Below are 12,201 nucleotides of genomic sequence, written 5' to 3' on the forward strand. Positions count from 1 at the left end.
ATCAGAATAATTTGATATATTATTTTTTATATGCATTATCGAAGCTTAAATATATAGAGACGAGAACGTTCATAAATTTAGTTTATGAAATAATGTTTTGCAAGAGTATGCATATACCTTAAATAAAATAATTCTCAGTATCCCCTTTTGTGCTTTGGCCAGCTCACAGCTCCACACAGTCACCCCAACACCGATGATATATGACAAACAGGATTGTATGTAGCCATAATAGTAAAGTAACAAACGGTGAACATCGACCTTATATTTCAATTATCAAAGTTCATACGCATATACTGGAAGTTTCTTAAATACTGCATCAACCTGATTAGTCCACATAAAGTGTCCGTCAATAAAAACTCCCAGATATTTCACAACTCTGGTTTGTTTAAACGTTTTATTATTTAATTTAACAAGACTACTCTTATTTAAATCTGTCAACAATGATCAACAACAGACTTATCAACAAGAATCAAAAATCGAAATTCGTTTTTTTTATTGTCACATCGAATTTATAATAACGTTTTAGAGCTTGTAAAATAGTTCCCTGATAGTTTTCGTTATCTGTGACATTTCTTCTGCATTACTGGGACAATTGTTTTTTTTTTCTGATACAGCATTGGTTCGAAGGCAATTGGAGAAATAGTTACAGTTAGGTAGTAAACCTACTAATCAGAAAATTCTTCAGTTAAGGCTCAAAAATCATCATCTTCATCTTCGTTACTGTTGAGTAATGAAAATAGTAGAAAGGATAATTTCAAAAAGTTCACCATTCTCTGCAATTTTACTGATTCATTTTATCAAAAAACTGCCTCTAACTGATAGTGTTATCTGAAGATAATGATTAAGGGGTCAAACTTCAACCAATCTCTCATAACTATAGATTGATTTTTAAAACTTTTATTACTAGTCAGAATTTCCATTGTTAAATAAATACCACAACAAAAGCCAAGGTTGGAGAATATCCAACATCCAGCATTTAAATTAGGAAATTGAAAAACAGAGAAGTTTTGACCATTTAGTTCACAGTAAACAGTGTTTTGATTCAGTAATCGGCAGTAAAACCCCATGATTCAGCTCATTCTATTTAGAAAGACCGAAAAGTAGAAACTTCCCCTTCCGTTGATTGTTGATGGATGAATTAATCAAGTTAATGAATATATAAAAGTGGCCAATTTGTTCGAATCTGTACTGAGGTGATAATCAATGCTGATAGTCTATAAGGCATCTTAGTCATCTACATAATACATTACAAAACCGGTCAGCAATGCTTTATGTAAAGGAAGCACCTTCCCAGTGCAATGATTAACAATAACTAACTCTATACTGTGTATAAATTGTGATACTTGCGTTTTGCAAGAAATACAAGCGTACAAAGATGCAGACCCAATTATCTTAAACATATTACACAAAAATAGTGCTGCATATTGTGTTTTGTGGTATAATCAAGACAATATTGAGAAAGTTACATTGCAAAACAGATATATATTTTCCTTCGCACTGTAAAGCATGCAGAGAACACCTTGATTCTGGATGTATTTTATTCCAGTCACGTGATTTAAAAAAAAACAATATTTTAAACTAATATATTTTTGGGTTGCTTAAGAATAGCAGATGATAATTATTTCTTTGAACATGAAGAAAATTTTAGTGAGGATGAATTTTAATCCTTGCCTTCATTAAACAAAGTTGTGTTGTCAACGACCTAATTTTTCAAAGAAAATTCCACAGGCCGTTGTAATACTTTTTACAAATCTTCTGGATTCCTCTTGCGTCGGTTTTTGCTGAGTCGAACTTGCTGACGTTTACTCTGTACCTGCTTCCATATTGTTTATGTCAATGCTGTTGGTTTTTTTATTATGTACACCTTTGGGTTTTTGTTGATTGTTAAAAATATTCAACTTGAAAAATTTTTATTTGCTTGGATCAGCGCCTCTTAGGGACACTGATAATTGTTATATAGAAAAGATTTAGTAAAGAAAAATGAATTGTATACTACTTTAATTTTCAGACTAGTTATCTCGAAACTCTGTTTTCTACGACTGTTGAGGTTCTCAGATGAAATATGGTATCCAATATTTCTCATTAGTTTTTAAAAATCAGCTCCTAAAAAAAGATAAACGTGAAATTTAAAAGTCACAAATTCCCCATAGTCCGTGCGGTGTTCTTTTTGGCAGTAAGGTACTTTCGGCTCATAAAGAGTTTAAATAATTAAATTAAAGAATATCAAACATTCTTGTAAGTTCAATAAGACTGCAATCCGTGTTGAACCCTTTCACGGATTTAGGTGGATGAAGTTCAAAATCTAGCAGTAGTAGAAGTACGTTATATCATAGAGGTTGTCGACGACAAAAGTAAATTACTATTCCTCTGTTAACCAGCTGGGAAAGAAGTCAAATAAGTATAATCACAACTTCCCATAAACACAGTCCTGCATTTTTTCGAGTCCCAAGGACCAAGGGCTTTTCTTTGTTGCTATAGAAATGACAATATAAAATGACAGTATAAAATATTTGAACTCTTCTTTTGGGATTTTGAAACAAGAAAAACAAAATATCAATTGTCTATAGTAGATTCAGGCAGATTCGGCTTGTTGAGTTTTTTATTGTAACAAGTTTTCATTATGAAATACATATTTCATAAAGAAACCTAATTTCAAGGCAATGATAAATGAGCCGCACGGTTGAAAACTGGTGTAAAGAATTTTTGAGGCATTTTGGATCCTGTTGGTATAACTAATTTAGTAGATACGTTACTTCAGTCACGTGTTAATAACTGTTGAATAATAAGAATGTATGTAATAATACTATATTCATCTTTTAGTTAATTATTGTAGAGTATTTAGTATAAAACTGATTTTGCCGTTTTAAAAGAAAAATATGGAAAAGAGGCTATAAAATATTATCGAATGTCATAGTTCAGGTGAAGCAAAGCTCTTCTCTGTCATTAATCCATAAGAGTTGTGGACTTTGACGATTTTATGAGCGCAATATACCACTTTTGTGCTCAGTTTAGCAATTTACTTTCTAGAAAAATGATATTGTGCATCGAAAATGTATAACTTCATTACATGTTTACTTCCCACGAATAAAATTTGATTGAACTTTAAAATTAATTTTCTTACGAATTGCTGGTTACATTTGGATATATCTTCGATATGGGATATTTTTATACATTTTGCATAATTGTATTAAATCTTTAGAAACGATGTTATGAAATGCATTTACCTATACATATATAAATACAAGTTTAAGAGTGGTATGGGAATTAGTGTCAATTATATAAGTGTCTTTCAAAGTCAATGCATCTTGTTTTGTTATTCACGTCTTTATCTCTGTTCGTTAGTAAGTCGGTAGATTATAACTGGAATTTTATAATCCCAGACAACATTATGGAAGAATGTTATTTCAATTATTTAAATGAGATCTTTGAGTGGCCTTCACACAAGTGGTGATGATGAAAAGTAGACTAATGTCGATCAACCACAAATTAAACTTTTGGTTCAAAGTGTGGGATCGTCGATGTCAATCGATTATAAGAAGTAAGGAGACCAGATATTGCAAATTTTGTAATAATTTTACGTTACTCTGTATATGTATGTATAAACATAATTAAACATGTTCTTCAGAGCGTCAGTTACAATTAGAAATCCAATCAGCAGTTCAAGAGAAAATTAACTTTGAAGTTGACACGAATTTTATCGAACGGATCAAATAAAACTGATTTATATAACTATCTAGGATCTAAGTTTAAATTTATAGACATAAAAAATTCTATCGATATCGCCGGTTACGAATCCTTCGAAGGGTTACTCTCCATAACTATAATAAATATAGTTCCACATGCCCATTTCTATTCTTTTCTTCCCAGTTTTAACTTCGAGTGTCCGGTTTATATCCAGCTACGGAATGATTGTCCCTGAAGCTTGATGCCAAATTATGTTGGAGCAGCGAATAGGTCTAATAGGTTCGGAGTAGCGTTTCTAAAAAAAAGTTTTAAGTAAATGTTTTGTAAAATGTTGGAAAGTTCATTTTAATGGGCTTTCCTAGCTGATAAATTTAAAATAACTCTCAAAAAGTTTTCTAAAAATTTTCAGAAAGTCTACAAATTTCATCCAGATTCTGTGCAAATCTTAGAATTAATTATAGTGTTTGCAAAATTTGTCTGTCACATCGGCTTTATTTGTCAATATATTTTGAGGGAAACTTTTAAATAAGAAAATAAATAACTAACAGCCGTAGAAAGTTCTAACGAAATTTGCACATAGCCTCGTCATCCTACTTCTTGTAAAATTCTTCGTCCAAAGATAATTTGAAATCCATCACATTCTTAAATAGATAGTAAGGTCTTCAGCGTCACTCGTCCCGCTTCGCTCATCATTTTTGGTAAGATTGCTCACCTTCCACTAAGATGTGGCTTCGGCTATTTAGACTACTGAAAGTACACCAGTGAATAACTGGATTGAATTCCAGTTTGTTTTAAGGTTGATTTCACAAAAACTATTTCACTGATGTACTAAAACTAAATCTACTTTAATAAAACTGATCGTTAATCATCTCTGTAGATTTTTTTTATCAAAGACCCGACCTCTCGTAGATTGGCAAAAGGCCAGTGGTTTGATGTTTGAAGGTATTAAAGCACCCACTCTAGAATCGAATGCCTCGGTTTTCGAAATGAGGCTGGTAGTATGGTGGATATGTAAGTACCTTGGCTTCTTTTAATTAATTGCTTCGCCTACAGCCTATCATAGCGAGAGCCTCTGCAGAAGTTCGAAGTTAAAATCTTTTTAAAAAACGAAAGTGGAATTGAAAATGATTTCAAACGGATATATTGTAACTTGAGGATGTGGCTGGCTTTGGGGAAAATCCTTGGTTAGTTTGGTTGTATTCTGCTCCGAAAATAAGGGATCTACCGATTTCGCCTTCTTATAAGCGGTTTCCCGAAATTCGATAAAGGGCAACCATCTACATAGGTTTGAGTCTCCGCTGAAAAATTCTATGTTTTTTTGAGTCCAATCCGTAGCGTGCAGTTGGTCTTTTACTAGATAGAAATCTAAATAGTCCCAAACAATAATTTGCCATGACCACTATAACGTCTTTCTTTACAAGAGGGCTTGGTCCGAACGAAAGATCTGATGAATATCCGTATATCCACTACTCAACTGGCAATTTCTCGGTAATCTGAAAGGAATCTGATTTATAAATCTAATAAACGAGTAGATATAGAGTTGAACCAAATGTGGTAATTGCTCTTTAAATGAGAATGTAGATAGTAAGTGCATTATATTTTTTGCAGCATTGAACACAATTTATTTTTAGTATTTTAGGTTCCAGCGTTGTATCTAATTTATTCCTATTTAAAATAGAATTATTATTTGTCTTGTCAAAAGGAATTTTATCCTTACTGCAATCGAAACATTTCAACCGTTAAAAAAAGAGATAGAAACGCATTTTTTCTATTTTGAAAACAAGATACATACTAACTTGAGTACAGTTGATATAACTTGCATCTGAATTCTTTCTTGTGATATCCAAAAGATGAACATTTTTTTGGGCTACCCGTTATATTAAATCTTGGATATAAGAAAAGTTATGATATAACATTCAAAAGAGAAAAAAAACACACATTTAATCGAAAATACGACTGTCGACGTATAAGACACGCTCAAAATAGTTTGATTTATAACATGTATAATCAATAATTAATATGTGCATGCATATTATTGCGTTTTCCATTTACCTGGTTAAGTGGAAGAAAAGAAATGAACTTCATAATTTCAGATGAGTTGAACAGACGCAGGCGTAATATTTGTTGTTTATTGTCTAAGCTGATGTAAAATATATTATTTGAGTGAAGAGATATAATTATTATATTATTTCAAAAAATATGCATATTTTAGTACATAATAGTCAACAATGTAACCATAAAATGGGCACAAATCTTTTCGTTAGTAGAAACAAAACTGTTGCATTGCCACTAAAAAGTGGATACAATGTTGGTGGGTACAACTGATTTTGCTACGGAAAAGCTATTAGCAATTCGGACTCTGGTATAATGCTCTACACTGTCAAGTGTAGAGCATTATACTGGGCACCATTCACTGGAAAACACCATCACACGTTAGCAATTTTTACTTGAAATTTCAGCTCTCGGTAATTTTCACCTTTGATTGCAGACCCACGAATTTTACCGTCGGGAAGGTCGATCAGGAGTTCTGCGTGCTGTAGCCAAAAGTAGTGTTGAAATACAAAGCACATGAATTTAGGGAATGACTAAAAGTTTAATTCTACAAAAATACCGAACTTCATTTTTAAAAGGCTGGCAACGAAGAATGCAGCTATGGGTACTATATGGAGTTGCCAATATTGCGACGGATCCGCTCCAAAACTTCCTTAATAACAATTTTATTTTAATCGTTCTAAATATTATTCGTGAATTAATTTAACAAAGTCAGCGGTATTCATTGTAATGAGAAAAGGTTTTAAAGTTCAAAATACAATTACTGGTGGCAGTGATATAGGGCAATCGGCTTATCGATTTATCTGCTTTCTACCGATTATATTATATAAATATATATAAATAAATCACGTCATAAACGCAAGTGCTGATAATTACAATCAACAGATAAAAAAATATATGAATCATATACTTATCACTAATAGCATTGCCATTAACAACAATCATAGGTAAATGTTTTTTTGATTCAGCAAGTTTAAGCAAAATTAAGTGGCAGATTCCACAAAAACAGTAAAGTTTCATTTCTTTATAATTTTTTAAAATTTATGAATGAGAAATTAAAATGTAGTTTTGGTAGCCGTAAATGTTAAATGTTCAAAAATGTTTTCTAAAACACTTCAGTGGCGATCATACTCTTCATATATTTAGCACAAAAAATCTTGCGTCTCTGTAAAAAAGTCCCTCCAAGTCGGAAAATGTGACTCTCTGAATTTTTTGTTGTTTTCAAAATATAAATTATTAGAAGAATAAGAAGCCTTTCTCGCAATGAGTTATTTATTTTTTATTAGTCGGAATTTGACACTCTACGCAATTTTTGCACGTATTTTATTTTATTTCTTCTAAATTATTATGTAGTATTGGTAAAACTACAGATCTTCATAGAAAATATGATCTAAGAACAACAAACGTTTCTAAATATTCAGAATCCTACGAAAGGTTGCTCCCCGTAAGTGTAGTAAACGTAGTCCCACATAGCCATTTCCACCTTCTTTTTGCCGGGTTTAACTTCGAGGATCTTGTCTATATCTAGATACGGAATATTCGTTCCGGAAACTTGTGGCCATGTTACATTGAGCAGGGGATCCGATGGGTCCGGCGTGGGATTGCTAAAAAAAAAAATCTGCATTTAACGGGCTCAAACAGTTTCTCTAACCTTACAGAGATTTCGCGAAATTAGTCCAAAGCTTCTTCATTCTACTTCTGGTGAGCAACTCTTCTTGGGAAGTCAATTGAAAATCCATCACATTGAAAAGATAGTACAAGTCTTCAGTGTGACCTACGTTTCCAGCTCCTGGAAAACGGTTTAATTGTAAATAAATGTTTCCTGGTGCTTTGGCAGTAGTGGAGGAGAGTATTGTTGAAATGTCAACAACATACAAAACTCTCCGACGGAAAAGAACCCAAAGAAACCTTTGCTTGAGCCACGATGTCCGGGAAAGCCTAACACAGCTTATCACAACTTAATTATATTTTGCGCTGCGCATTTAATTATATTACCCACCTTCAACCTCAATATGCAGCACTTTGCTGATGCTACCGGAGTAGGAAAACTGATAAAAGTATACGGGCGAATAACTAGATTGAACTTCAGCTTGTTTCAGGGATGATTTTACAAACGCTAGATCGCTTCCGTACTGAAAAATGTGTCTGTCTCATTAACCAATTACTAGCTACGTGTATTTACCTCAACGAATCCTGTAAGATTTGTCAGAAATGGCAAACCGCCGGTGTATGACTTTTTTATCAAAGATGCCACCTCGTCTAGATTCGTTAAAGGCAGAGGCTTTAGATTTGAAGGTACTACCGTAGTGCCCGAATCGAATGTTGCAGCGCTGGTTAGAAGCAATACGAGTGTTGCTAGAACCAAGTTCATAGCTTGATATTGTTTCGTTTTGGATAGTTTTACTTACATCCTACCATACCAAGAGATTCAGCGGAAGTAGTACCGATTATACACGGAACCTGATTGAAATTGCCTGATTCCAAGAGCCCGAAGCTAAGGTCTGTGACGTAGGCGTTTTCGTCTTCTATTTCTACTATTGGTCCCACCTGCAAAAAATGTTAAGATATTAGCAACCAACCTAGAAGCAATATTCTAAAAATCGAGAGATACTAACTATGGGATTTGTTTTAAATGCATCCACCAAGACATCGACTGGCAGACTTTGCAGGAAATCAACGACCTCGTCGGTCGTATTTTCCTCCGAAATGGATGGATTAACGGATCTCGCAATATCATAAGCGGCTTTCCTGGGATTGGGTTGTGTTAACTGTGCTAAGTTTGTCAATGAACAACCACTTTGACAGATCGCAGCCCTATACAGTCCAGCTGATTTCTTATTGACGATATGAGCTCCAACGGATATACCTCCGGCACTTTGACCAAATAAGGTAACTTTTTCAGGATCCCCACCGAAGTATTCAATGTTTTTCTGAGTCCATTTCATAGCGAGCAGCTGGTCCTTCAGTGCGGCGTTGCCCAAAACCACTTTGTCTTCTGTGGAGAGGAACCCCAATACCCCCAGACGATAATTGAAAGTAACCACTATAACGTCTTCGTCCACAAGAGGGTATGGTCCAAAAATGATATCTGATGCGCACCCGAACAAGAATCCCCCTCCATATATCCATAACATAACTGGCAACTTCTCGGAAATCTGAAAACAATTTGATTGTAATGGAAACCTTAGTATCCCATTTGTTCAAAATGAAAACCATTTTCCTTATTATCCAATGAAATTATTTTTTAGATTTTGTTTTCAGAGTTTGTCGGCTTGCTCTGTATAATTCTTTAACAAATAATTTTTTGCTTACGTTTCGTGCTGGCGTATAAACATTAATATGTAAGCAGTCTTCGCTGAACCTATCCGGATTTCCAACGGAATCCATTTGTACACAACAACTTTTCATTTCCGTAGCATTCAAAACCCCGTTCCATGGCTCATTGGGGATTGGAGCCTGCATAATGTAGTTAGTACAATAGAGAAGTGCATATTTTTAATTTTTACCTGGAATCTTAGATTTCCTAGAGGAGGTAAAGCAAACGGAATACCCCGGTAAGCGTAGTAAGTGTGATTTTCATTCTTTATTTCCGAACCTTGAATAGTGCCGTGCGGAAGGTCGATCAAAAGACCTGCGTTCTGTAATGCAAAAGTAAATTTGCATGTCACAGAACAAAGGTATAATTATTGAAAACCAGTTTCATTCGTAAAGTTACCAAAAAGACAATTAACCTTTCTGAATTTTTTAATATACTTACCACGGCTGCAGCGAATAAAGCAATTATTGGTAGTGAATGATACATTGTTAATTTCGTAGCATTCAAGGTTTGCTTTAATTTATATGTGAAACATAATAAGTGCTTCACACTTATCACACAATATCAGCTCAATCTAGGCTTTTAAGTGGGCAACGGTTCGATGCATTTGTACCATCTAGTGTGAACAGTAAATTGAAAATTTTTTGGTCTTACTTAAAACTTGCAACACCCAGTAAAGTTAAAATTATATTTGGTGTTATAACGTGCCCGAGTTGACAACATTTTTCCTCTTCTTCGTGATATTTTTCAAACTGCTTGTAACAAATTAAACAAATAAAACACTTAGCCGTTGATGATTCATTATTTTATTATTTACGTGATGAATCTATCTATCTCCTCTAAGTTGAAAAAACGTGAAACAAAGATGATAAGATTAAGCGACAGCAAAGTTGCGAAAGCGTCGGTCTCGCACCACTCTCTCCCTCTCTCTCTCTCTCTCTCTCTCTCTCTCTCTCTCTCTCTCTCTCTCTCTCTCTCTCTCTCTCTCTCTCTCTCTCTCTCTCTCTCTCTCTCTCTCTCTCTCTCTCTCTAAGACAGTTTTCCTTGGCCATCAATGTTTGCCCCCCGTAAGTGTGGTAAGCGTAGTCCCACGAAGCAACTTCCATCTTCTTTTTGTAGGGATTAAGTTTAAGATTATGGTCCGTATCCAGATATGGGATAATCGTAATAGAAACGTTGCTGATTAACCGACAAACGAACAGACAAACAAAGTCTTCGCAAAATCTCGTTAAGGAAATGTCTTCACCGTGAGCTGCATTCCCATTGCCTGGAATTCAACCCTACTTTCATTCCACTTTATGGTTCAGACGATTACCACAATATGCCCTGACTGTTGGAAAAGCAGAACGTAAACTGATGAAGTTACACGGCTGAATACCTCCATTGAATTTCATCTTCTTTGAATGATGGTTTCAAGAACACGAGGTCGGTTACCTACTAAAAATGGCGCTGTATGTGTTAGTAATCTTTATTTCTCTTGCTACCATATTTACATCGACAAATGCGGGACTCAATGCGTCCCACCCGTCTTTTTTATGATCGTATGAGAGATTGGTAAAGGGTAGAGATCTGTGACATAAGCGTTTTTAACTTATATCTCTAAAACAAGAAAAAAGAACTTGGAATTGGACACGCCACGAACCTAGATACTCATATGTAATGGGTTGATAGATACTTGCTTTATTATTTGCATAGAACATCAAAACCAAGACACCAATGTGCAGATTTTGCATAATACGTTTGGCTTCCTCCTTTTTCAGAAATTAATGGCAAATTTCCCAATGTCGTAAGCGACTTGCTTGGAATTGGGCTGTGATGGGAAATTTGTCCGAATTTAACCACTATGACAGATCTCGGCCCTATAGAGCCCAGCCGTTTTTTTGTTTGCTATATGGGCTCGGACTTTGTTTGAATATCCGCCAAAAAAATCGATTTTTCATAGCGAGAGCTTGTCTTTAAGCGCGGCTTTGCTCAGGATGACGTTGTCTTTGGTAGATAGAAGACCAACAACTTCTAGACGATATTTGAACATGACAACTATAACTTCTTCATTCACGAGTACATGTGATCCGTACTGATGAGCATCAGATGGGCATCCGCCCTCCATATATCCAAAACATAGCTTGCAATTTTTCGGTAATCTGAAAATACCGATTGCATTTGTATAACTTAAAGTTGTGGTTTCTGAAATATAAATTCAAATCAAAATCTATTTTTTTTTATAATTTGTCCGCATTACCCGACTCCGAAATGATATGAAGGAAATCTTTTTAAATTAATTATTTATTAACTTATTATTCTGCAAGGTTTTATTTATTTATTAATTTCAACGGCTGAGCCAATTTACAAATAAAAAGTAATAAAAAATATAAATAGCAACATGACAAAACAACAACTTAGATAAGAAAATTTTCAAATGATCATATAAAATACATAAAAGCACAAAAACAGTAAGAATCAGTATGCAAACACTGTCACACTAGTTACGACTACAATCAACTACCTGGTTTAATTTTGTCTTAAATAGTCGAAGACTGCCAGCAAAAGGATCAAGAGAGCAACTGCTAAACAACCTCAAGGTTCGAGTTAAAGGTGAAAAATAGTCATAGTTGGCGTGATGAAATGGAATACATGAAACATTGCGGGGCTCTGACGTCTTTGATAGATGTTAAAATCAATAGACTGGAGGAGAGCCCGACAGTTATATACAACGTTGAAAATTTTATAAAACCTCAAGATATCGGAGTAGGTTCTTCTACCCCAAAAGGCTCCCATACCAGAACATAATTAATGTGAAAGTTATTGTAGATATTTATACCCGCTCTATATGCTAGTGACCTCAGAAATGCTTTTTGAACAGTCTCCAATATATCAATGTGACATCTGTAATGTGGAGACCACACTACTGATGCATACTCCAATGTAGATCTAACTAAGGAGCAATAAAGGGTTTTAAAACAGTCGGATGAGAGCATATAATAAAGCCCAGACCTTATCCTCCAGCTGATTCAAAAAGGTCAGTTTACCATCAAAGATGACTCCAAGGCCCTAACTGTGGTGATAAATTCTATCGTCGTATTATTAATATTACATCTATTTTGAATGTATTAGTTAAGTGAGAAAAAGTAATACTAAAACACTTTCCAACA

General features: G+C 34.4%; 1 protein-coding gene across 1 annotated transcript; it reads right to left on the reverse strand.

The window, feature by feature from the left end:
- Positions 1-6,999: 6,999 nt before the first annotated feature.
- Positions 7,000-9,559, reverse strand: LOC132696642 (juvenile hormone esterase-like). The gene is made up of 9 exons (XM_060661591.1): positions 9,494-9,559; positions 9,243-9,374; positions 9,049-9,192; positions 8,352-8,891; positions 8,145-8,283; positions 7,919-8,091; positions 7,736-7,868; positions 7,393-7,525; positions 7,000-7,340 (listed from the first exon to the last, which is right to left on the reverse strand). The coding sequence occupies exons 1-9, from the start codon at positions 9,536-9,538 to the stop codon at positions 7,154-7,156; spliced, it is 1,626 nt and encodes a 541-aa protein (XP_060517574.1). The 5' UTR covers positions 9,539-9,559; the 3' UTR covers positions 7,000-7,153.
- Positions 9,560-12,201: the final 2,642 nt, after the last annotated feature.

This window comes from Cylas formicarius, unplaced genomic scaffold (genome assembly GCF_029955315.1).
Source record: "Cylas formicarius isolate icCylForm1 unplaced genomic scaffold, icCylForm1.1 PGA_scaffold_1__22_contigs__length_36826433, whole genome shotgun sequence".
Classification (NCBI taxonomy): Eukaryota; Metazoa; Arthropoda; class Insecta; order Coleoptera; family Brentidae; genus Cylas; species Cylas formicarius.